The following is a 26,069-nucleotide window of genomic DNA, read 5'->3' as shown; positions in this document are numbered from 1 at the left end:
TAAAAAAAAAAAAATCTTTTATTGGGTTTCTGAAACCTACAAAGAAAAGGAGAAAAAAAAAAGGAAAGAAAAGGGAAAAAACAAAATATTATTTTGTCAAGCCCTAAAGACGTGGGCAATTGACCAAGTGACAACCGACCGATGGAGGGAAGTTGGTAGTCGGAGAAATAAAGATAATGATGTTTGGTTTTTGCTCCTCTCCATCGTGTCCCAAAACTGGACTTACAAGCTCATTTTATTTGCTTTAAAAAATATTTTTTAATTTTAAAAAATTTATTTTTAATATCAACCCATCAAAACCATTTAAAAATATAATTTAAAACAAAAAAAAATTTTAAAATTATTAAAAACTTGTATTGAAAAGCCACAAAACACACTTTAGATCAGGTTTTTACTTTTGTTTTTATTTATTTATTTTAGGTATTATTAATTAAAATTGAAAAGTAAGTTAAAGAGGGAAAGTACAGGTAAGTTGAGTTAAAATATCTCTCGACCATCTTTACTTTCCTTTCTGTTTTTTTTTTTTTTTCTCATGAATTCATTACCATTTTTGTTTTCGTTAAGAAACAGCAAAGGAGAAGTCTTTCTATTTTTCCTCGTCCGGTGATGGATTCAAGATCTTTTCTTTTATTAGTACATGATCTTTTCACTTCGATTTTTTCTAGAAAGAAGCAAAGCCCGTTTGATTTTGGCTTACCTATTTCCTATGTGAATTGTGACATTCAATGCCTAGGGTTTCCTTTTATTTATTTATTGCATTAACGTTGACATGCTGGGCAGGTCTCAATTTCTAATATCATAATGGGGTTGGTTATAAGCATATGTTCATGTTGTTTAATATCATTTTCTTTTTTATTTTCTTTTTCAATTCTCAAAATGAGATATGAAAACTTATTTATTTCTGCTATTAGATTTCCAAGAAATAAATAACTGGCAATTGGTTCTCAGGAGCTTTACTGGACAAAAAAAGAAAATTTAAAATATCACATTATAATTGAGGTCAAGTTAGTTTGAAGATGTCGAAAAGCTATTTGATTAAGAAATTAGGATTAGCTGAAGTGGCACGGATCGAACATTTTGCCTCATGATCAAGTTCAAGTCATATGAGGGTAAGGCTAGGTTAAAAACATCCATAAAATGCTAAAGATCGGCTAAGAAAGCACCCAAGTTATCTGGATTAATTCGAGATTGTATATTTGAAGCTATGGTTTAATTTGTTTTTCATGAAAATTTGATTTTTTTGCTTCAAGAAAATTTTTTAATGTTTTTTATAGTTCAATGTCCTTGTATTAAAAAAAAATAATTATAATCATATTTCTAAATAACCTTGTATTTTGGGGTGCTCGAGGATTTGGCTATAATTGTAGGCGTTGAGGGATGGCTCAAATAACGGCGAAGCTAGAAAAAAATAAAAAAAGCGAGGTCATCAACAATTTTGTTAATATTAACAACTATTTTTAATATTCATTAATATATATAATATTCAATTTATTTTATTGACGATTAAAAATAATTTTAAAGTTGAAAAGCAAGTTGGCAAGTTTTTTTTTTTTTTTTTTTTGCATTAAGAAAATCATTCGACCAGACATGAGCTGCGAGTGAACATACGTATGAAACTTTGAATTCACAACTAGAATTTTTATTGGTTCTTAAAAGGAGCATTGATAACGCCAACGACTTTTCGTCCGATCCATGAGAGAGCGCGGGCGAACTGGCTGGCTAGTGCTAGTCTAAAATCTATATACATATAAATTAGAATAGCGGCCCGAGCTAACGTCGTTCGAATTAATTTTTTTTAACATAATAAAATATCTAACCATTACTAATATTTTATCTAGAATATAAAAAAAAAAATTAATCATACGGGGGTTGATATAATATAGTTATCTTTGACGAATCTAAAAACAACTTTAATAACTAATGAAACTATAATTTAATTTAAAATAAATATTTAAGAAGAGATTTTGTTTTTATAGACATTGAAATGATAAAATATTAAATCGATTTGGATCAATTAGGCAATTCACATTTTCCGACTTCCAGGACCGTGATATTCTCATAAAAAAATAAATAAATAACACAATATGAAGACCAGTTTTAAATAAACTCAACATTGAATGATAAAGTCGAGAAAAAAAAATCAACTATAAAAGAAATTAAGAAGATGACCCGAGACAATCCGGATTAATCCATCAGACTCATGATTCGGGTCATAAGATCAGAATAATCCACTAAAAAATAAATTATAACAAATTATGAAGATCAATTATCAATCAACTTAGTGTTGATGAATAATTTTTTAAAAATTAAAAAATTAAAAAAAATGAAAAAAATAACCTGAGTTAGTCAAGATTAACCCGTTAAATTTGTAATCTAAATCATAAAATAGAATAATCTCATAAAAAAATAAAACGAAATAAATCATAAAGTTTGATTTCAATTTAATACTGAGAATAAAACTGAAAATTAAGAAAAAAATTTTTTTTAAAAGAAAAATTAAATATTATTTTAATAAATAATACTTTACAAGAAAAGCCACAATAAATTCCCCGCTTCTTTTAAGATGTTTTTTCTATTATTATTGTTAATAAAACAAATGGGCTTAACTGTTTCCCTTGGTTTGGTGTTGTTTTTGCCTTCAATAAAACCTAGAGCATTAAATTATTTTTTAAAGTATTTTTTATTTTAAAATTTATTAAAATAATATAAATTTATTTTAAAATTTTAATTTTTGACACCAAAACAATCTAAAATTAAATTTAAAAAATTTAGATTTTTTTAAAAGTACAGCGTCAACGCATGAATAAATAAATTATAATGCTTTTTGACTCATGAACGAGGTAAACGTGATTATATTTGAGGTTTATAGAACCAAGACATTCTTACCGAGTCAATGTTTATTTTTCTCAGCCACTTTCGCTTTCAACTTGTTGCATGAGAGCGTAAGGTTTCACACAAGACGATCGCAAGATGGATTGGGTGAGAAAGGACACAAAACAATACCAAATGGACCTCAATTTTGTATTTAAGTTGATGCATTCGTTTATTTCTTTATTGCACAGTGCTATTTATAACAATAATATAAGATACCAGAAAAATTCCCAATAATATAAGTCGTGTGGGGTGCTTTGCCGCGGAAATCAATATTGTTCACGCACAAACAAATCCCCATGGAAGACTAGCTGTTTATTTTTTGACAATTTATTTTGATTTTCAAAGTTTTATTTTAATCTATCTATCCTCATTTGAAGCTACTTGCTTTTGATTTATAAGTCCATGATGAAATTAAAGAAAAATCACTAAAATAAAAAGGATGATAAATATGGATGGTGTGCTAGAAGTTTCGGGGAATATATACTTTGATCCTTGAACTTTAAAATAATAAAAATTATACAGTTTTGATGACTTGATATTATTTTAAATTCAATTTTGGATACAAAAAGTTTAGTTCTTTTATTTTTTTAGTTTCTGATTGGGAGAAGGGAGAAACAGGTTGCATAATTTTGGCAATATAAAAAGAAAAATATCTTTAACACTAATTTAGATCACAAAAATTATTGATATTTGTGTTTAATGATTCCATTTGATGAGAGGAATTCATCTAAGGTGTTTTAAACATTTAAAGCTCATGAAAAAATAAATTTGAGCTCATTTAGATATTTTGTTTCGGGTTGATTTTGATTTTTTAGATAGTTTTTTGATTTTTTGATGTCATGGATAATTTTGTCAAGGTATTCTAGGTTAAAAATAGGTTGAAAAACGAGATTTTAGATAAACAAACTTGAGCTCTAATTTTCTAGTCACTAGAGTGGCTGAAATTTAGACAAATTAGACAAAATATGGTCTACTTTTGCAGGCATTATATCGTATGTTTTTCTTTCAACAGGCCCTGACAAAATGGACCAAGCAAGCTAACCTCGCTCAACAGGCCCAACAATGTCTGATCTCTATTTTTTTCTTTTTTAAAAAAGTAATTCTTTTTTATATGGTTTTTTCTATATTTTTTTATTTGTATCTTGATCCATATCCCTTCTCTCTTTCATTATATTTAGAGAGTCCCTTTTAAATGATAATTTTTTTTGTTATGTATTTAAATTTTGTAAAGTTTAATTATTCATCTATATTTTCTTATTTTTATCTTCTGTGTAAATAAATTTTATTTTTGAAAAATAAAATATTTTTATACAATATTTATAATATGTGTGGCCTTACATGATATATTTTTCCCTTTTGTTTTGTTTAATTAATTAATTTGTGTCTTTATTTTTATTATTTTCTACTTAAATAAAAAATTATTTTAATAAATAGATTTAGCAAATACAACTAGATAAATTTTTTAGCTTGTGAGATTAAATATCTTAATCTACTTTTATATCTTAATTTTTTTATGTTTTTTAGTTATTGTATATTTATTTTTTCATTTGTTAACACATATAAATTTTAATTTTTTATTATATATGCATAAATTTTTTTATTTTTACTTGAAAAATTCTTAATTTCAAAAAGTGTTAGAAAATTTAACTGACAGCAAATCACGAGTCAAATAAGTCAGATATTTAGTATATATCATGTGGGAAATTGTGTGGAAGATGATGCAAAGAAAGACATCTCGCTAGTCAAAGACACGGGCATCAGGAAAGCTTGTCAATTTTGTTCACTTTAAAAAATATATCCAGATGTCAATTGTTTATATTACTACTATTGTTATTAATTAACACTATCAATTAAAAATCAACATCAGCATTTACATTGACAAAATAGAATAAAATAAAAGAGGCAGTGTTCATAAAACATATTTTATTACATATTTCATTGCGATAGTTTTTTTTAATTGAAAATTCAATTTTATAATTTATTTTTTATATGTTTATTTTAATTTTTGATTGACTCGAATTTTTTTAATTAATTTTTTTAAATTTTATTATTTAATATTGGATTGATTATAACTAGACTTTATAATTTTATAATTAATTTTATATATTATAATAATATCATGGTCTCTTTACATGGACCATGGGTTTTTTGAGATAGATCGGGTAATTTTATTATGTTGTTTTTTTAGATTAATTTTTTTATAATTTCATTCATCAATAGTGGACTGATTGAAAATCAAGCTTCATAATTTATTTTAATTTATTTTTTATAAGATTATCTTAATCTTACGACCTACATCGCGAGTTTGGTAGATTGACTTGATTGTTTATTTAGTTTACTTTCTACGAGATTATTTCGGTGTCATGACTTGGGTCATGGGTTCGGCAAGTTAACCTTGTTAACTTGAGTTGTTTAATTGTGTAATTTGTTTTTTAATTTCATCTTTTAATATCGGATTAATTGAGAATTATACCATGTAATTTGTTTCGATTTATTTTTTATGGAGCTATATTGATTTCATGACCTGGAACGTGGGTCCTGAAAGTTAACTCATTTTTTTTTTAATTTTATATTTCAACATTGAATTGATTGAAAATTAAATTTTATAATTTGTTTCAATTTACTTTATATTAGGTTATTATGATCCCATAACTTGAATTGCGAATCTAGCAGGGTTAATCCATGCTGACCCAGGTCAGTCCAGTATATTTTCATTGAAGTATTTAAAAAGAAAGAATGTCGAATAAAATTTTTGAGCCAGGATACAGTTTTCGTAATCATATAAGTTATTTTTAGATCTATCAAATTGATCGAATAGTACCAAATTAAACCCTACATAATTTTTATACTAAAAAATACCAGCAATGATTGAATATTTTTATTACATTAAAAAAACAATCTAACCTGTAATGCATCACAGGCGAACCATCTAATTCACTTCTATTTCATTTTTAACCTAATTTGTGTCACGCAATAAGTAACAGTCCACAGCATCTAGCAGCCCAATAATTACCTGCTTTAAACGCATGCACCTAAACAGAAATATAGGCACCGTAATCCATGGGATTCATGAGAGACAGCTTTTTTCTTTTTTCTTTTTTCTTTTTTTTTTTTTTTTTGTCTTTTTATCTGAGCTGTCACCAAAAATCATTCGGGATTTCTACCCCGCAGAGACTCAAACATATGCTCTTAAGAAGTTCAGAAAAGAAGAGGAAAAAAATAATAAAAGTCACAGGAAATTTTCATGCCCATGTCTATACCCCCATGCACTTTTGTGTTTTTTTTCCCCTAACCAAACGTTATCGTGTGGTTGTGGGTAAACCTCACCCGCAACCACACTCCCAAACAACCAGAGATATTGTTTGGCATTGCGTTCTAAATGATGTTTTGCCTAAATTCAATTTTTGTTTTTTGCTAAAATTGAGTTCAGTTTGTACTTTTTGAATCGTTTTGATGTCCTGATGTCAAAAATAATTTTTTAAAAAATAAAAAAACATCATTGGCATATATTTCGGCACGAAAAGTTATTTGAAAAGCAACCGCTACTACACTGTCAAACACGCTTAGAGTCTATTTGAAAATGCGGTTGAAAACATATGTTTTTAAATTTTAATTTTTTTATATTTGTAAATTATTTTAATGTATTGATTTTAAAAATAAAAAAAAAATTATTTTAATATATTTTTAAGTAAAAAATATTTTAAATTATAATACTATCACAAAATAAAAAAGGCTATAAAAGAAGTGAAATAATGAAATAAAATTTAATTGCAGGGTAAAATAAAAATTAGTGTCCTCGGTTTTGGACAAGTAGGGCCCAATCCATCCGACAGTGGAAGAGTAAAGAGACAAACGGCGTTTTGAATCTTCTGCGAAACGCCTCAAATCAACAGGTGAGTGGTGACTTTCCTTTAGCTTTGAATTTTCAAACTGGGCGTTCTCTTCTGCTTCTGCGGTCAAACCCTACGCGCCCCCTTGTCTCATCTTGTTTTCATTTAAATTTGAAGCACAGTTCCTACCCCCCGCCCTTACCCATCACCGCCCCTCCTATACTCGCACGTGTGAAGAAAGTTTAACTTACTTCTACCGGCTAGTTTACGTGCTGTTTTGGCTGTAGTACAACTTGTTTTATAATTTTTTTTTTATTTTAAATTATTTTATTATTATTTTATGTTCTGTCCAAAATAATTTTAAAAAATAAAAAATATTAATTTAATGTATTTTAAAAAAAAAACACATTAAAAAATAACTAATACCACATTGTCGTCAGCCCAAAACCTTTCATACTGTTTGTATGTTATATTGTATCACCTCCTAAAAAAAAACTTTTTTTTTAAGATATTGTTTGGGAATACAGTGTAAATATGTTTTGGATTATTATAATGCACTGATCTCAAAAATTATTTTTTAAAAAATATATTATTTTGATATATTTTAATTTAAAAGGCACTTTAAAAAGCAACAACAACCACATTTTTTTGACAGATAATTTCTCTTGAGATTTTAGTTTTATAATAAAGAGAAATTTAATTAATAAAACAAATAAATAGTACAATTGTATGTTATTTGCGTGATTTTTAAGGACAATTGAATTATAATCTATTAAAAATAGGAAATTATTTAATTAATAGAACAAATAAATATGATTTCAAACTTTTTTTATGGAGGATGGAAAAGAAAAAAAAGAAAAGAAAATAATTTATATACAAATATTTTACTGACACAAAGAAGAGATACAGATTGAAATTGGTGCTTCTATGATTTGGAATCTTAGAATTCATTATGATAGTATATTTATGGATTATCAATTCAAGTTATTTGGGTTATGGATCATTTAGATTTTTAATCGAGAAAAGAAAAATTATATATTATAATGATATTCAGGTTAGGTTGGGGTCCCATTTTAAATTTCGTAAGAGAAAGGGACGACATTGAAACAAAATAAAATACCAGGGACGCTTAAAGGGCCCCTAATTATTGAAAGCGCTTAATCCCGTGGAATTCACGCGTTAACATCATGTGTTAGATTTGTACACCATCAACCCTCTAATTTATATTCAAGGCACCGTCCACGCTTCCCTTTATAAACCCATTCATCTCCTTTACCATTTCTCCTTTCTTCCTGTCTCAAGAATTATTGCTCTGTTTCTCTCTCAAGATACTTGCTTATCTGGTCATGGCTTCAACGACGACGACGACAACGTCGTGTTGGTGTTACAGATGCTCACGATTCGTCACCGTTTCGCCTCAGAACGAAGACGAAGAACACAGCCACACAAGCAACATCACGTGTCCTCACTGCGACGGTGGGTTCGTCGAAGAGATCCAATCCAACTCCACCTCTGATATCCGTCAAAACCGTAGTCGGGTTTCCAACCTTACCCGAAACCGCCGCAACGCCGGCGACCGGTCTTCCTTTAACCCAGTGTTCGTCCTCCGCGGAACCACCCCTGCCGCCGCTGCTGAAGACAACGAAGATAGAAGCGCGTACGAGTTCTACTATGACGATGGAATCGGTACGGGTCTCCGACCCGTACCGGAGATGATGTCTGAGTTTTTAATGGGTTCAGGTTTTGACCGTTTACTAGACCAGTTATCACAGATAGAGATAAACAGTTTAGGCCGGTCGGTTCCTAACCCGCCGGCATCGAAAGTCGTGATTGAATCAATGCCGAGTGTAGAAATAAACGAAACGCATGTGATTTCGGAGACGTACTGTGCAGTGTGTAAAGAGGCGTTTGAGATAGGAAACGAGGCTCGTGAGATGCCCTGTAAGCACATTTATCATTCTGATTGCATTTTTCCTTGGCTTGCGATGCGAAATTCTTGTCCCGTTTGCAGGCACGAGTTGCCTGTGGAGAATTCCAGAGATGAGGAGGTGGAAGGGGAACTTGTGGGGTTAACTGTATGGAGGTTGCCTGGTGGTGGGTTTGCTGTTGGGAGGTTTAGTGGGGGGAGGAGAGGTGGGGAGAGAGAGTTTCCGGGTGTTTTTACGGAGATGGATGGTAGTGGGAATGGTGAGCTTAACGGGAACAGTATGCCGTCTCGTGATTGGGATTCTTGGGTGACTAGGAGGAGTAGAAGAAGAGAGAGTACTAGTGGTATTGGGGGTTTTAGGAGAGTTTTTCGTGGTATGGCTTCGTTTTTAAGGAGGATTAGGCCTAATTCGTCGTCAAGAATGCGTGATGGATCTGAAGAACCTTGATCGATTGATAGAAGCTATTCAAGTCGTGTGACAAGGAAGAGAAGAGGATTGGATGTGGAAGTTGAGGAAGGGGCTGATAGGCGGTGATATCACCTGATTGCTTCTTCTTATCCTTCACATAATGCATGTGTCTGCTTGGCACTTAAAACAGGTTAAGAATTAATTTTTGTTTTTCATTTACCGAAAGAGAGCAGAGATTTCTTATCTCTTCATATTGAAAAATTCTTTGTATTTGCAGCAAAAGGATAAATTATTCAGTTTTGTTGGTTCTGAAATTTAGAAGATAGTTGAACTGAAGGTGTAGGTGTTAATCCGCAATGTAGTAGAAGAGCGAAAAGCCTTGGTCTTAAAGCATTTCCTTGTTATCTACTGTAATCAATTAAATTTTAACCTTGGCATTCATTCTATTAAGTTCTTGTCTTTGTTTTCTGGTTGCTCTTCTCATGCAAATCACACTGCTGTTCTTGTTGTTGAGTGCTTGCTGTATATCTAGATGGGATTGGTGACTGAATTTAGCTCAGTTGTCATTTGAATCCGATCCTGCCTCGCGGCACAAAAATATTATTGTTCCACCATGAAGAGCTTAAAAGCAGCATGAGATCAGATGAGTCATATTTGCTGTGGTCAAATTAATTATGGCAGCACTAGTTTAATGCTTTCATGGGGCATTTCTGATCCATTTTTTATTTGTAAAATGACGTGTCTGGAATTTTTGGCCATACTGGTTAAAAAAGCACCAGCTTTTGCTTGCATGTGCTTACATTTTCGGCTTTCTTTCGCCTTTTGTTCAACTTTACAGTGTGGGTGGTCTAAATTTGGAGCTTTGAGCAATGATGATGAAGTTAAATCCAAGTAGACATTAACGAGGTTGTAAATCCTTGAAGGATGATGTGTAGCTTTGCATGACTAAGTAAATATGGTGGGCTGGTTGAAGATGAGATAATATCTGGAGAACCTTAAAAACTAGTTTCTTGGTTGGGCAAGGGATCCTATTGCACGGGGGACGGGGTGTGCCTGAAACAACAAAACGATGATGCATACTAGCACTGAATTGTTTTTGCATTTTAAAAATACATTTTCAAGCACTCCTTAAAAAGATATATTAGCAGTTTGCTGCTGAGATTACGTAACAAAAGCATTGTTGATTGAAGCAGTATAATGAGAGTCCAACCCTCAACCTAAAGAGTTGCAATGGTAGAGAAAAGGGGTGGGGTTGTCTTTTTATTGGGATGTATTTAGCATTAAAGAGATGGTTAATTATTAGCACAAGTTTTGATGAGGCTACAGGACATGAGAGCGGGCACTTGGTGCTTGTGCTACCCACACAAGGATAGCTAGCGCTTCGGCTGCCCAATCTTTGCGCGGGGTAGACCGAGCGCCACATGGCGCATGGGTGGCCCAATCCTTGCGCGGGGTAGACAAGAGCGGCGCTTAGCGGCCCAAATACGCGAGGCAGACCCCAGTGCCACCTGGCACTTGGGTCTTAGCGAAAGGCTTGATTAGCTATGGCAGCCTAGCGCCACACCGCGCTTAGAAAAACCTGAGTGTCACCTAGTGCTGGGGCACATCCTAGCACCATTGAGGTGCCCTGCCACGACCACATCCAAGTTGGGTCTGAACGCGTCTACGCCCACACCCAAGTTAGGTCTAGCCGCATCCACATCCATCTCCAAGTTGGGACTGGACGAGTGCTCGCTCACACCTAAGTTAGGCGTGGTCGCGTCCATGCCCAACCCCAAGTTGGGTGTGAAACCCCATGTTGGGCTGGACGCGTCAACACCTACCTTGAGGTTAGGGTTGGACCCGTCCACGTCCAATCCCAAGTTGGATCTGGACATGTCATCGTCTACCTACATGTGTTAATATAATAATATGTGTTATAAATTATATTTTTTTTTATAATTCAAAGTGTTTAGATAGAAAATAATATTATTTGTGAATAAATATTATTATTTTTATTATAATTAATATATTAATAAAATAATTAATAAATTTCAAAAAATAATTATTATTAATATTAAAAAAATATTATTTTTTATATTATAAATTTTTATAAAAATAAAAAATAAGACTGCCATTAGCGCGTGCATCCAGCTAGTAATTTCTATTTTTTATCCTTAAAAAAAAAAAAAAGAGTGTTTATGATTATAGGAAGCGCTCCCTTAGCAGCTTGGTTACTCGTCTTCCTTGATTTAGATTTTATATGGACGTATGGTGGGCTTCAGTGAGGTGATTTTACATGGTTTTTTTTTTTTTTTTTTTTTTTTTTTTAGTTCTAAGAACTAAGAAAAAAAAACCACATCTCTATCCCTCACTTAGGTAGTGTTTGGTTGTGCGTTTCAACCTGTGTTTCGTTAAATTTTGAATTTTTTTTTGGCCAAAATTGAGTGCGGTTTGTATTTTTTGGATTATTTTGATGTGCTGATGTCAAAAATAATTTTTAAAAAATAAAAAAACATCATTAGCATGTATTTCAACACGAAAAAGCTATTTAAAAAGCAACCGTTACCACACTGTCACACACGCTCTTACTCTATCCATTCAGGCTTTGCATTGATGCCTAATGGGAGGAGGTAGGGCTACCGTCTTCCATATGGTCTTGTCATAGGTCATGGGCTCCTAGAGATATACAGTATACTTGCACTCAAATACACTGTATATTGTTAGTAGTAGCCTTGGTAATACACTGCACTCAATTTTATTTTTACTAGCAACAATATTCAAGTCATAATTTTTTTTGTTTTATGATAAATAGATGAGTATTGAAATCTTATGTTCCATCTCTTTATTTATATTAAATTAAATTAAATATTATGAAGCAAGCATTGCATACTTATATTTAATCAATTAATTTAATTTAATTAAAAAATAAAGTATTTAAAAAAAAATTCAATAAAAAACAACAGAGAAAAAAACCCGAGATAACCCAAATAACTTTCAAAATAAGAGAAAAAATCTATAAAAAAAATAGTGGAACCGAATCTCCAATTAAATAAATATTGAATGATAAAACTGAAAAAATATGAACTTAATTATCAAAAGGAGGGAAATCCAAGCAAGTTTGGGTGAAATTTTTAGATTTGAACAAAAATCTTAGATTCAAACTCAATTCTCAATTAATTTAATATTAAATTATAAAATATAAAAATAATCATTTTTTTTTTAAATCATCAAATTTGATTCCCACCATAACGTCCTTATTTACCTATTTTGATGCTGAATTTCCAAGGAGGCTACTTGACTTAGAAACTCCTGCGTGCTAGGGTTGTAAAAGATAGGGAAACTGAGGTATAATCACTGTATGACAGTTGAGTTGTTAACTAGACATGTTGCCCATGCGATGCGATGATGTGGGTTAAATATTTTTTTTAATGTAAAAAAATTAATAGGTTAAAAATCTTTTAAATCTTGAGTCATTGGTGGTTAAATTAAAATTTTAAATATTTACCAAAAAAAAACAATAAATAAATTGATAAAAAAACAAATAAAAACCATACCCAAATCTAATTGAATTATCAAACAACCAAATACTAACCTAACTAAAAGAAAACTGGAAAAAAAAAAGAGTCAAACTTCAAAAACAAATTAGCATTAAAAAAAAAAAGAACCAAGCAAAAATAGATGAACCTTCTAAATTTAGTCTAATAAAAAAACTTGAAACTTGTTAAATCATGGATTTGAGTTCAGATAAAAACTTTAAATATTATTTAATTTAACATTGAAGGATGAAATTGTTGAAAAGACTATTAATAAAAAAAACTTGCAAGAGAAAAAAAAAACAGCTAAAAAAATTGTGGCCAAACTTGAAAAATTAAAAAATTGCAAGAGGTGAAATTACAAGTCATTTTGTAACATAATAGATTATTCATGTATTAAAAAGTGGTAGGAGTGAAATAGAAAAAAGTTGTTGAGGGCTAACTCAATAAAAATAAATAAAAAATAACAAAACAAAAGTTGAAAAAAAATGATAAAAAATAAGACAATATCAATTTAGGAAAAGAAAATAAACAAGGCAGAACTGACCTCCTGAACATGATATCATCTCTAAAAATTGTATTTCGTGAAATTTTTTTTTATCAAAATTCAATAAAAAAGCATAATTTTCAATAAATTTAATTTCAAATGATGGGATCGATAGAAAATTATTAATAAAAAAACCTACAAAAGCAAAAAAAAAAATGAAGATAAAATTTGATAGAAAAAATCCAAGGAGAATGCAATTTAATGAAAAAAATAATAAATAATCCCAAATAAAATAAATACCAATGAAAAGAATAAGAATCAAATTTTAAAGATAAAAAAATCATAGGTGATGAAATTGAAAATATACGTAAAAACTAAGTAAACTCAGGCAAACATCCTAAACATGGTCAAGTCTTAAAAAACTCACAACTCTTGAAACCCTGAATCCAAGTCCAATCAATAAGTTTATTATAGGCCAATTTAAAAATATAAATTTTAAAACTTGTTAAGACAAAAAAAGATAACAAAAAAAGTCTCGAGCAAACCCGGGTCAACAAATCAAACACATGACCTAGAACATGAAATTGAAATGACCCTATAAATAAGAAAGAAAGAAAAAAAAAAAACAGCAAAAAAATATAAAAAATACTAAAAAAAAAATTAAGTCAACCCGAGTTAATCTTCATATCTATTACCCGGGTCATGAGACTAGTGTGACCTCATTAAAGGCAAGCCTTAAAAAATAAAAAAAATAAAATTCTTAATCAAACAAATATTGAGGGGTGAAATTGAGGAAAACAATTAATAAGAAAAGCAATGAAAAAAAGATAGAAATTAAAATAATTATAACTAAATTTAATATAAAAATGAAACGAAATGAAAATGTTTTGATAAAAATAAAATGAAATAAAATGCCTAAGAATTAAATTAGTTTTTTGTGGTTTGAAAAAATAGAATTCAGGAAAAAAATTAAAATTCATGCTTGTTTTAAACCCAAGTTTTTACTACATTGTAAGATGAACTCCCTAAATATTTTCTATAACCAAATAATTTTTTAAATTATAGTCCAAGTAAAAGTATTTCCAACAGCGACAAATTGTAAAGACAATTGTAGCCATAAAAGGCATGGCTAAATGTAGGGCGATTTATATAGTTAGGAAACGTGGTATAAACCTTGTATAAAATTTTTTATTTTATTTTGTTAAAAAATAATTTTTTTATATATATTTTAATTTTTTTTAATATGCTAGTTTTAAAAATAATTTTTTAAAAATAAAAAAAATATTATTTTAATATAAAAAATATTCTAAAAAATAACTGTATACTATATATAAATCTAGTAATTAAATATGGGCCAGCTGGATCTGCACTGCCAGCTAGAAAACAATTTAGCCTTGGGTAAATAAATTAAAAAGAGGTTCTTTCTTGTCCCTTTCACCCACCAACCAAAGACAAGATGCACCGATTGCTAGTCAAGCCACTGTAGTCTTTCATTTTTTAAAAGGAAACTGTTGAAATAAAGAGCAAAGAAAATGTCATTCGTGAGAATTTTCAAGTTGATTATCAAGTAATATTTTATTATTAGTTATTTTTTAGATATATTTTAAAGAAAAAAATCCTTTATTTTTTAAAAGTATGTAGTATTTCTTTTTTAATTTAAGTTTTTTTTACTAATTGCCAATGGATAATAGAATCGCCAGGGAATGTATATTTTGTTACTGTTATGATACAAAAAAAGAAGAAGAAGGAAACAATAGAGATAAAAAAAAAAAAAAAAATATTCCGGTACTTCTTATTTTTGAAAATACATATATTTTATTTTTAAAATTCTTTAAAAAAAATAATTTAATCTAAAAACTCAAGCTTAGATGAAATTTTAAAATATAATTTATATATATTTTTTTAATATATAATTTCTAGTGAAAACATCTTGGGTTTAAAATTTATATAGAGTAACACTATTTGTATTTATTTTTTATTAAATAAATAGGATGTTAAGATTTAAAACTCATGATCACTTGTTCATTAAGATTCTGATATCATATTGAATAATTAATATAATCTAAAAATTTAAATTGTTAAGCGAGATTTTTAAAATATAATTTATATTATTTTCTGAAAATTATATGTCTTTATTTCTCAAACAAAACATGTTTTTTGTCTTTTTTTGGTTCCCACACCAAACTCAACCTATAGGCATTGAAATGCAAAGATTTTTCTTATTTGTTTTTGCGTTTCAAAAAAATTTTAATTTTTTTTAATTTTAAATTAATATTTTTTAATATTTTTAAATCATTTAATATATTAATATTAAAAATAATTATTACTCCACTTCCTCCCAAACACTCTAAATTTAATCATCAAGTAACAAGTATTAGGTGGTAGACCGAGGAAGGTAGGCCCATGGGTCATCAAAGTAACACGACCAAGGCCATTTCTTTGGCGGTGGTGGGACAGTTCTCCGAGCAGATGCCCGCCTCCTTGAGCTCGGGGTCCACATCACAAGCTCAAGAGGCATGTCATGGGCTCGGGGTTTATATTCCCAGACCACTCATGATTTATGCTGAAAGAGAAACCTCCGCTAGTACATGGACGACATCTGGCCTCAACGGAGGTGGAGATTCTCGGGGAGCTTTTTTCTTTCTAGGCTCTTAGGATTCGTTTGAAAAAATTGCAACTTTTTACTGTAGTTTTTGCTATGCTTTGCTGCTGATAGTTGTTTTTGTCATAACTGTAATAATAATAATAATATATGTTTAATAATTCAATATTTTAAAAAAGCTCAAAAGATTTCGTCTTGTAACTTCTCATTTTTTGAATTTCTAAATGGTTTTTTAAAATAATATTTACAATTCTGTCAAACACCTTTTTTATTGGTTAAAATAATAAAAAATTATAAAAGGTCAAAAAAAAAGAAGAAAAATAGTCATGTTCGAGATTGATTTACATTTACTTTTTAAAATGATTTTTGTTTGAAAATTCATTAAAATAATATATATATATATATATATTATTTTTGACATCATCAAATTATAACAATAAAAAATATTAATTTAATATTTTTAAAATTTAAAAATTTGAAAAATCTGGTTCAACAGTATTCCCAAATAATATCTTAAAATGTTTGATATTGTAGTGTAATATATATATTTTTCAATTCTTACAATTCTATCAAACACCTTTTTCATTGGTTAAAATAATAAAAAAACTATAAAAGGTCAAGAAGAAGAAAGAAAAGTGACTATGTTGATGTTTTGAGATTGATGTGCATTTATTTTTTAAAATAATTTTTGTTTGAACATTTATTAATATATATATATATATATTTATTTATTTTATTTTGATATCATTATATTATGGTGATAAAAATATTAATTTAATTCTTTTTAAAATTAAATTTTGTTAAAAATCTAGTCCACCAATACTTCTAAACAATATCTTAAAATGTTTGATATTGTAGTGTAATATATATATTTTAAATACATTAAATAGTTTTTTTATATATTTTTTAATATTAAAATATCAAAATAATAAAAATATTATACATATATTGTTTATGTATACTTTTAAAATACACTCATCCTATTTTTTTTAAAAAAATAGTGGCAAGCATATTTGCATTTATTTCTACTTAGAAGTGTGGTTGCGATTAATTTTTAAAGTGCTTTTCATGCCGAAATATATTAAAATAATAATTTTTCTATTTGTTAAAAATTATTTTTGAGATTAATGTATTAAAATGATTGAAAACACATAAAAAAAATCAATTAATTTCTTTTTTAAAATTTAAAATTTTCAATGAACACGGTTGTCATCTTAGTACCAAAATACCCTTACTATTTATAAAAAAAAAAAAGAAAAAAATATATAAACAAGAATTTACGTGGCATTATTTCGACGAAATCAAAATCGACGTGGCAGGTTCTAGAGGTCTCCTGAGAATGGGATGGAGACAAAACAAAACATCGACAACTACATTTCGGACAAGGAGTTATTGCAATAACGCAAGCCCCTGTTCACAACACGATATTAATACCCCACTTACAAAGAGATCTGAATTATCTTCTACATAGTTCTTAACTATAAGATCTCTCTATTTTCAAAAGTCTCAACTTTGTTCTCTGATCTCTCTCTCTCTCTCTCTCTGTATTAGTACTGTAAGTCCATCTCTCTTATTCTTCTGCATTTCTGTCTTCATGTTTGCTTAATCACGATCCCTCGCTAAGATTTCATTCCAAAAACTTTTACTTTGGTTTTTATTAAGAGAGATTTTGAATTTGTTTTTTCTGTTTTTCTTATAGACTGCAACTTTCTGGGTTTTACAGCTTTGTTTTGGGAGATCATGTAATTCATCTGATCTTCCTCTTAGTTCGCAATTTTTAAAGATGATTTATAAATTTGGGGTTTCTTAAATTTTCACTATTTTCTTCATTCCATGACCAAAAAAATGTGCTTAATTTCTTCTCATTTATCACTGAGAAAGTTCGAATTTTGTGCACTGGTCTGTAAATTTTATAATTGGAGATGGTTTCTATATTTTAGACTCTTCCAATGCTTTGAAGAATTAACAGTGGAGTCATAAAATTTTGGTCTGCATGTTAGTGCATGTAAAATATAAAATGCAGGTTCAGGGGGGCATATTAGTTTAGTTTCTCAATTAAGTAAATATCATATTCTGCTGCTTATGTGGATGATTGCTAGGGAATTTTCATAAATGCTCCATGTACAAGACAAGATGGATGGCATGATTGTTTAAAAAATTAATCGTTAGCCATTCATCGCTTCTGTTAATTTGTCTTTGAGAAAATTGTTTTTCTTCAGTTATGATCAATTGACATGATCCTTAACTTTGATTCTGCAATTAAACAGCTGTTTAGTTTTAAAGTCCTTTCATTAATATTGTCATTCTACTTGATCATGTTTGGCCATACCACGTTGCCAAGAACAAGATCTTATTTTTACCATACAAGCACAAACGAGCCTCTGCGTCTTCGATGCACGTGACTTCTTCCAGATAGTCCATTCATTATGCTCAATTGAGCATCGTATTATATTTTTAACATTGTTGGTGTAGTGTTGATGAGAACATTGATGGGAAATAAAAACTAAGAACAAACAAGAAAACTGACCATCAAAAGAAGTTTCTCATGAAAACACACTCAATTTTTTTACCCTACCCAGAAATAGAATCCAAGATAAGTTGGTTAACGTGTAATTTTTGAGGATGTTTAAATAAGACAAGCCAGCAGAACCATTTTTCATATTTTTCTTTTGAGGTAGTTACACTGCTGCTAGCATTTTCCTATACCAGTTGGAACAATGATTTTGCTTGGAGAGTTTACTAGCACCAATAAACTGCCATATGGAGGTATTCCGTTGAAAAAGTGTGAAATATTGTATTCTGCAGAAATGTATTTTGCTATCCTTTTCATTTTGTAGGAGAGCTTCATGATCATTATGTGTTACAATTAAGGGCTCATTGTACTTTAATTTAAGTTGCAGTATTATATCCATTTCAATTTGGAAAATTTTGAAGGTTTCAAGGACAATTGGAGGCATTGGTAGATTTTAAGTTTGCTTTGGCACTATCTGTCACTTCTTTAGACAAGCGTGGTTCTTTGAAAGCTCTCGCAACCATGAGTTTTGTGTTTCGAGGCTCAAGAGGAGATATCGAAAGTGGATTTTCAGGCTTCATTCCTGAAAGACCTGCACTGGTATGTTCACTTGCTTGCATGTATGCTTTTGGGTACTTGTATTTTGCTTCTGAGATAAGATATTTAAATATGCAATATGAGAGATTCAATTTGACTAACTTTATCCGCTTCCTATCAGCGTATTCATGCAGCTCGACCAGTTAACTCCAATTCACTTGCTTTTCTCGTCACGGGTAATGTTCTTACCTCTTTGGTCTTTTTTTATTCCATCTTATTGATACACATCTTTAACTTCACCTTAGAAAAAATCATTTTTAACCCAAATCTGACCTGTTCATTCAGCAGTTCTTTTGCTGTTCATGATTTTAAACTCTCATCAGATGTCACCAAACTTCCTGGTATGCCCTCATTGAGCTAGAGGCATGGGCCTTACTGGTGTTTCTGATATATCTGAAATATTAACAGAGAATTCACTGGTCCTGTCTATCTATGCTTGCAGCTTTGGCTGGTTGTGGGTGTCTTTTTGATGGCCACAAGCTTGAGAATGTATGCAACTTGTCAACAACTTCAAGCTCAGGCACGAGCTCATGCTGCAGCAGCCAGTGGCTTGATGGGTCACACTGAACTGCGTTTGCATATGCCGCCATCAATAGCTTTTGCAACAAGAGGACGGTTGCAGGGACTAAGGCTCCAGCTTGCTCTTCTTGACCGTGAATTTGATGATTTAGGTATGACTCTTTCTATGATGTGTGCTTCCATATATAAGGTTTTGTAATCTCCTGAAAGTTGGAGATGCACCTGGAGATGTTCAAGACAAAAGTGGGTCTGTGATATAGTTGCTGTGTGTATTTTGAATGTGCACATGCTGATGGTTATCCTTCCCTCCTGTGGCAGATTACGATACTCTTAGAGCACTGGACTCTGGTAATGCTTCTACTACCTCAATGAGTGAGGAAGAGATAAATGCCTTGCCAGTTCACAAGTATAAGGTCCCTGTTCAGGAGAAGTAAGTTGGCATGCTTTGCATTAATCCTTGCCCCCTGAACACTTGCAGGGTTTTGACATGATTTCCATTTTGTCATCGACAGTGGTATAGCATCTCTGCAGCATGCTTCATCTTCTTCAGCTCCAGCTGAGGTACTTTTTTTGCACTGAAGTTTAGTTTCATAATCAATGGAAATGCGTTCTGATGAGTCATTATGGTTGATCGTTCATTTAGCTTGTGTGGTCATCATATTTGTGAATCTCTAATCACGTACCAAGAGGACAGATGAAAGATCACAGAAAACAAGCATTCATTTGCTGCTTCTCATTTATTAATTCTCATTGAATAATTTTAAGTTGCCTTCTGCGGGATGCCATTTTGGTTCAGTTCTGATGATATATTCGTGTAGGGTTTGGTCAAAAGCATATGGTGTGTTCCTGCCTTGTGCTGCAGCAGACATGAGGAGAATAAGATTGAGTCAGATTGAGTCGCTGAGGGTTAATCTATGGAAACTTAATCTTGACTTCTACATAAAATTGGTAGTTCAGTTTAAGAACATTGAAAGCAGAGGAATATATTAAGTGCTAAAGAACTTGATCCAAAATTGTGATGAGCTATCTTGCCATCTTAGTCTTTGGATCAACATCATGAATAATCAAATGGATCGCACTGAAAGTTAAATCACTGCTTTTAATGGCCAACCTGCATTGCATTAAAATATTCCTTTCCCATTGACGATAGTTCTGGACTTGACCAGAAACAAATGATCCAACTTTACCATGCACATTGTAGTTCATCACTCTTTGTTATTTGATCAACGAGCAACAGAATAACTTTAGGCCATAGATGGAACAACTCATTCATGTATGCTTTTCATGCTTGTGGAGTTAAAAAGCATTCTTAATAGTTATTCTGTTCACTTTTATAGATGTCAATTAGAATCTTGTTTTTGATTTTACAAGCAGACAAAGCAAGACTCGAAAAATGCAGATGGGAACATGAAAACTTCAGAAGATGAATTGACTTGCACTATTTGTTTGGAGCAAGTTAACACGGGGGAACTAGTTCGTAGCTTGCCATGTTTGCATCAGGTTTTTCCTCTGGCTCCGAAGTCCCATCATTGTCTGCCAAAAATTTTAGACTTCATTCAACAACTTATATTATCAACTGTGCTTTTAATTATTTGAGGTCTCACATGCTTTACGTGAATCATCTGTGAATCTGGCATACTCACCCTCCCTCCCTACCAAATTTATGATTATAACTGACTTAAAAATAAGTTTTTTTTTTTTTTTTTTAATTGCTGACTTACAGGCTAGCCCAACTGCCACTTTTTTATATTAGATGCTATTTTGGGTTATTATCTCGAAAGAATTTCTGAAACTATTAAGATATATCAGTCTAATTGTCTTTAAATTGAAGTTCGATCTTTAAATTTGCAAAGTTTTTGTCCCATTACCCCATCTTTTAGCTTGCCATGGATGTCTTCAATGACCTGCATTTGTCTGTTCTTTGAAAATCTTATATATATATAACTAGAAAGCCATCAAGAAAATGGCAAATTACACAAAAGTTAGGACAGGGAAAACCTAAAAACCACAGATGAAACCAAACTTGCATCAGAACCAAGCAACTAAGTCATCTGATCTGCTCACGCTTTCGCAATGACATTACCTTCCATTGTAATGTGAGTGAACCAGATATTCCTCAAAGTTTTAGCTAAAGCAGCTATTCTTTGAAAATCCTTTTCTTTTAACTGAATACCAAAAATCTATGCTGAGTGTTTTGTCACCATTTCCTTTCTGACTCGTATTCTCTCACTGAGTCTCGGTGTAACTTCTTCAGTGGTTGCTGTATGGTTAGCTAACCCTGAATCAACTGTTTTAAATATCTTCCGGTGGTAAATGCTTGGCTTATTAAGTCATTAACAAGCATTCCATTTAATTTGTATGCTGTATTGATGACTTTAAATCAATGTTGGTTTTCTCCTCGTTTGCAGTTTCATACCAACTGTATTGATCCATGGCTGCGGCAGCAAGGCACGTGCCCTGTGTGTAAATTTCTGATCGGTTCCGGATGGCAGGAAAACAGAGAGAGTGAATCTGATGGGTCAGACATGGTTTAATGACTGCCCAAGTAAATCAATGAAGCTGTGTAGGAAAACTTTTATCATGTTTCAATCTGTGATTGCATGAAAATGAATTTCTCTTATGCCTGTGTAAATAATTTATAGATGGGCTTTTATCTAACGTAACCTTTGCTTGACCAGAGGGAAATTTAGCTTGAATCGCTCCCTCATTCTTAGCTCTGCATATCATGGATTAGAAAGAAGCAAAAATCAACTGTTGAGCATTGATCTGAAAGCAAAAAAAAAGTTTTGACGCAGTCACCCCTGTTGAGCATGGCTGATGACGATGTTCCTGCTCAGGCGTGATGCACTATGAATCCAACCTATCTGTAATATAAAACGTTTGTGAAAATTACATTGCTCAAAACTTTTTTCAAATCTCAAAGCCCATCGTTGGACAGTCTACACATCACAAATAATACTATCAGAAAAGCCTCGACACGGGGCTAAAACTCAAGGTTGCCCTACAGTCTACACTTTGCCGGGTGGCGGGGACCGATGACTCTGTTTTACTGTTTCTTGTTCATGTCACTTCGCATGTACACACGAGTTTCCTTCAATCAGTTTAGAAAAACATAGAGGCTAAAGAAAATCTCAGGCTGCCCAAACAGTTTGAAAATGCTCTTGAATCTGCGTGTTTTGTTTCGTTGTTGTGGAATGTAAGGCTGATCAAGTCTTAGCTCCTCTCTTCTTCCATGTTTTTCGCCATTAGATATGGTTATTAACCGGAGTTGTTAGCTAAAAAGGATGTGGGAGCCCTTCACAGTGACCTCAATAAAAAAAATTACCCTAATAAACCTTTCTTGTGGCTAGAAACCTAATTTTCATCGACGGAATTAGTCTGGATTGTTGTTGGCACGTAAATTTTAGTCCAAAGACTAATGATGCTCCGAACAATAATTAAAAGGATTATGTAAAATTTGCCCTTATTATTTTTAATGAATTATTGGTGTAAGACTTGCTAAACATTTGACCCATAAGCCAGGGCGGAATTGGGGAGGCGGGTAGGGGTCTCGGTCCTGCAAAATATTTTAAATTTTTATATTTTTAGTGATTAAATATAAAATAAAATAATATATTTTATTTTAAATAGATAAATTTTTTATAATAAATTATATTTTAAGTTTTAGCACTAGCTGTTATATAATTTCAGCTCCACCCCTGCATAAGGCATAGCATATATAAAAGCAATTAAACAAAATGGAGGGGACCATTTAACTCCAACGATCGACCTCAAGCAAATTCATCACAACTAGGTCATTAAATTAAATTAGTACTAATTACAAAATTACAAATTAATATTCTTAGATTTCTTCGATAACTAAGCATTGACTATTATACATGCCTCGAACTCCCATCAAGAGTGAAGTACAAACATCCATTATATCCGAGATTGGAAGTCCTTTGATTTATTTGGTGTGTTAGTACAGCAATAAAACTGTACTACAAATGAATGGAGCAGATGCATCAGATCATCCGCCTGCTTGCATTTAATTATTTCCGTTTTACTCAATCTCATTGTATACAGATAACATTATATATATGTGATATCTTTTTCACTTTTTTTTTTTATGAAGTATTATTTTTCGCTTAAAAATGACAAGAAGTCGTGTAATATATGATATATATATAATAGGGGGGGGGGTGCAAGTAATCATGCAAAAATCATATCAAGAAAGTTGATGATACATCCACTCAATTAATTCATGGCTAAATATTTCATGTCTTGTTTGAAAAACTCCCAAGTCAACCTCTTTGTTGATCTCTCTAATATTGATCCTGCAATTCTCTCTAATCAGTAGCCACGGAGGTCAAGATGAAAAAACGGGAGCAGCGAGGGTGACGTACATTTGCATTCGAAAAGCTTGATTCTGGTGAAAGTATGGTGTGTGATCATACTGCTAGTTACCACATTCGCAGGTGGTATCTCTCCCTACTTCTATCGATGGAACGAGAATTTCCTTCTCTTGGGCACACAGTTCGCCGGTGGGGTTTTTCTAGGGACCTCTCTCATGCATTTCTTGAGCGATTCGGCTGCCACTCTTAGCAGTCTCACTGCCAAGACATACCCTTTCTCGTTCATGCTAGCCTCTGCTGGCTATCTTTTAACCATGCTTGGTGATTGCATAGTGATGTTCGTAACAAGGTCAGGTGGTGAAAGAGAAGCTAGAGTGCAAGTGGATGAAGGAAGGGTAGCTCAAGAGGATGGTAAAGATGTCGCCATGGATGCCGATCCCATTTTCTTGAAGACCACGTCTCTTGGGGACACCATACTCCTCATCCTTGCCTTGTGTTTTCATTCAGTTTTTGAGGGTATTGCCGTTGGAGTTGCAGGTAATTAAACCTCTTTAAGTTGATTTTTGAGGTTCATAGTTTGCCCAAACACATGTTTCTTCATCCATGCTGCCTTTTCTTGACTGGTTAGTTTCTTTCATTGCAATGAAATCGCATGAGATGCATGAAGGTATCATCTGGGTTTGGTTACTGGATAATTAGTCGAGTCACTTTCTACAAAATTAGAGATTTTGGGGTCCCCTCGACTGCTATAACAATTGTCAAATTAAGGGATATGGTAATGAACTTCCACTGGTTCATTAATTGGAGTTATATATCTTCTGGCAACTTCCATATTTAGCAAAGCTAGCTGACAGGAAAGTTTTTAAAATTAATCAATCTGTATTTGGTAAGCTTGATTTCATTGTTAATTTTATGAGTTTTGGTAACTTCTATGACAGTTTATCAATCTGAATCCCATCTCCTTATGTTATGATGTGGTTAATTCTAATGAAGATTTGACAATGAGTTCTTTTAAGGTTAGGATTGGTTTGACCTAGCTAGTAATGGAGAATATCACTGCGACTTATTTTTTTTCCCATTAGGATTAAAACATATTCCTGTAAATATGTGCTTAGGTTTATTTTCTAGCGAGTCAAATTGTGAGATTTTGTGAGCTATTATTGATTATTACTATAGTAAAGTTTCTTTTCTTTACTTGTAGACGTAAACACTTAATTAGCCGAATCACGTAAAAGCATCACTATGTTATATTGTTGTTTCTTTTCTGTGTGTTTGCTGTGATATTCTTTATATTTATGCATGCGATGCTTAACACCTTCTAATAGTTTCTTCTTGTAGTTGAGCTCATACAGTCATAAGAGCTAAATATGTTAGCAAGCATAGGCAGTTGCCTTCATCAATTCATAACTGTAACTCTATGTAAGGGTTATCCATTATCTATGCATTGCTTCATTGTTAGCTCCAATACACTTACGCCATGGATGGGTATTACTCAGTACACACACACACAGGTGCTTTTTATATTTAGTGATAGCTGATGCCTGATAACGCATAATTTGACACAAGCACATACAAATAATCTTGGTAATGGTACTTGTTATTAGCTTGAGTAGCTAGCTAGGGTCGAGGTGCAAAATTTAGCGAGGGAGTTTTCTTGTTTAATGTTAACACCTCAGTGTTATCATGTGTTTAATTTTTGTTTTAGGGACCAAGGCAGAGGCATGGAGGAATCTTTGGACTATATCATTGCACAAAATCTTTGCAGCCATTGGAATGGGAATCGCTCTGCTTAGGATGCTCCCGAGGAGGCCATTTCTATTAACCGCGGCGTATTCTTTTGCTTTTGCTATTTCCAGCCCCGTTGGAGTAGGGATAGGCATCGCCATTGATGCCACTGCTCAAGGCCGAGAAGCTGATTGGATCTATGCTATCTCCATGGGACTTGCATGTGGAGTTTTTTATCTATGTTGCCATCAACCATCTCATAGCTAAAAGGATTCCATCCGCAAGCTAAATTGTACTCCGACACTCCATTCTTCAAGTTCGTTGCTGTGTGCCTTGGGGTGGGAGTTATTGCAGTTGTTATGATTTGGGATTGATTCGAATAATTCTGCTTAATGTCCATGTTGACATATGAAAAAAAATATATAAGTGGCTGCAGGACTGGGAGTTCGTCTTTCCTTTGTTTGCAGTCACACGGTTAATTAAACACAACATTCTAATTACTTTTCAGGCAATTCCTGTTTATGATTTTTCCACTGCAGAATATCTTAGATTTTTACTAAGATTTTAAGCATACATTAGTGTTTTTGTGTTGATACATTATAACGGGTCGGGGCTATATATGTCATGTGCATTCGCATAAAATGGACGCCTCAATTCTCCCATGCATATACACGCGCCGAAAGCATAAAAAACGTTACTGATGATATCTGATGAACTTTCTATCTTTTTATTTACTGA

At 31.8% G+C, this 26,069-nt stretch overlaps 3 protein-coding genes across 9 annotated transcripts; all 3 read left to right on the top strand.

Annotated features, from left to right (window-relative positions):
* The first annotated feature begins 7,948 nt into the window (after positions 1-7,948).
* On the top strand, positions 7,949-9,508 carry LOC118034645 (E3 ubiquitin-protein ligase RDUF2). The gene has a single exon (XM_035039981.2). It carries the CDS (start codon positions 8,051-8,053, stop codon positions 9,077-9,079), a length of 1,029 nt encoding a protein of 342 aa, XP_034895872.1. The 5' UTR covers positions 7,949-8,050; the 3' UTR covers positions 9,080-9,508.
* A 7,529-nt stretch (positions 9,509-17,037) lies between these two features.
* On the top strand, positions 17,038-22,094 carry LOC118034644 (E3 ubiquitin-protein ligase SDIR1). 7 transcript variants are annotated; one of them, XM_073411498.1, is made up of 11 exons: positions 17,045-17,199; positions 17,344-17,386; positions 18,579-18,756; positions 18,875-18,929; positions 19,039-19,094; positions 19,196-19,424; positions 19,591-19,702; positions 19,785-19,833; positions 20,644-20,772; positions 21,681-21,835; positions 21,951-22,094. In XM_073411498.1, coding segments are annotated over exons 2-10 (936 nt in total). In that variant the 5' UTR covers positions 17,045-17,199; positions 17,344-17,384; the 3' UTR covers positions 21,807-21,835; positions 21,951-22,094. The 7 variants fall into 7 exon arrangements, with proteins under 7 accessions (XP_073267602.1, XP_073267599.1, XP_073267598.1 ...); XM_073411497.1 differs by lacking the exon at positions 21,951-22,094 and having other exon boundaries at positions 17,046-17,199; positions 21,681-21,911; XM_073411502.1 differs by lacking the exons at positions 17,344-17,386; positions 21,951-22,094 and adding an exon at positions 18,323-18,410 and having other exon boundaries at positions 17,047-17,199; positions 21,681-21,911.
* A 1,570-nt stretch (positions 22,095-23,664) lies between these two features.
* Positions 23,665-25,743, top strand: LOC118034662 (zinc transporter 2-like). The gene is given in 4 exon segments (XM_035040007.2): positions 23,665-24,143; positions 25,312-25,562; positions 25,564-25,596; positions 25,598-25,743. Coding segments are annotated over 4 exon segments (714 nt in total). The 5' UTR covers positions 23,665-23,821; the 3' UTR covers positions 25,706-25,743.
* Positions 25,744-26,069: the final 326 nt, after the last annotated feature.

Source organism: Populus alba, chromosome 9, assembly GCF_005239225.2.
Source record: "Populus alba chromosome 9, ASM523922v2, whole genome shotgun sequence".
NCBI classification, from domain to species: Eukaryota; Viridiplantae; Streptophyta; class Magnoliopsida; order Malpighiales; family Salicaceae; genus Populus; species Populus alba.
This window is presented reverse-complemented; position numbering and strand designations above follow the sequence as displayed.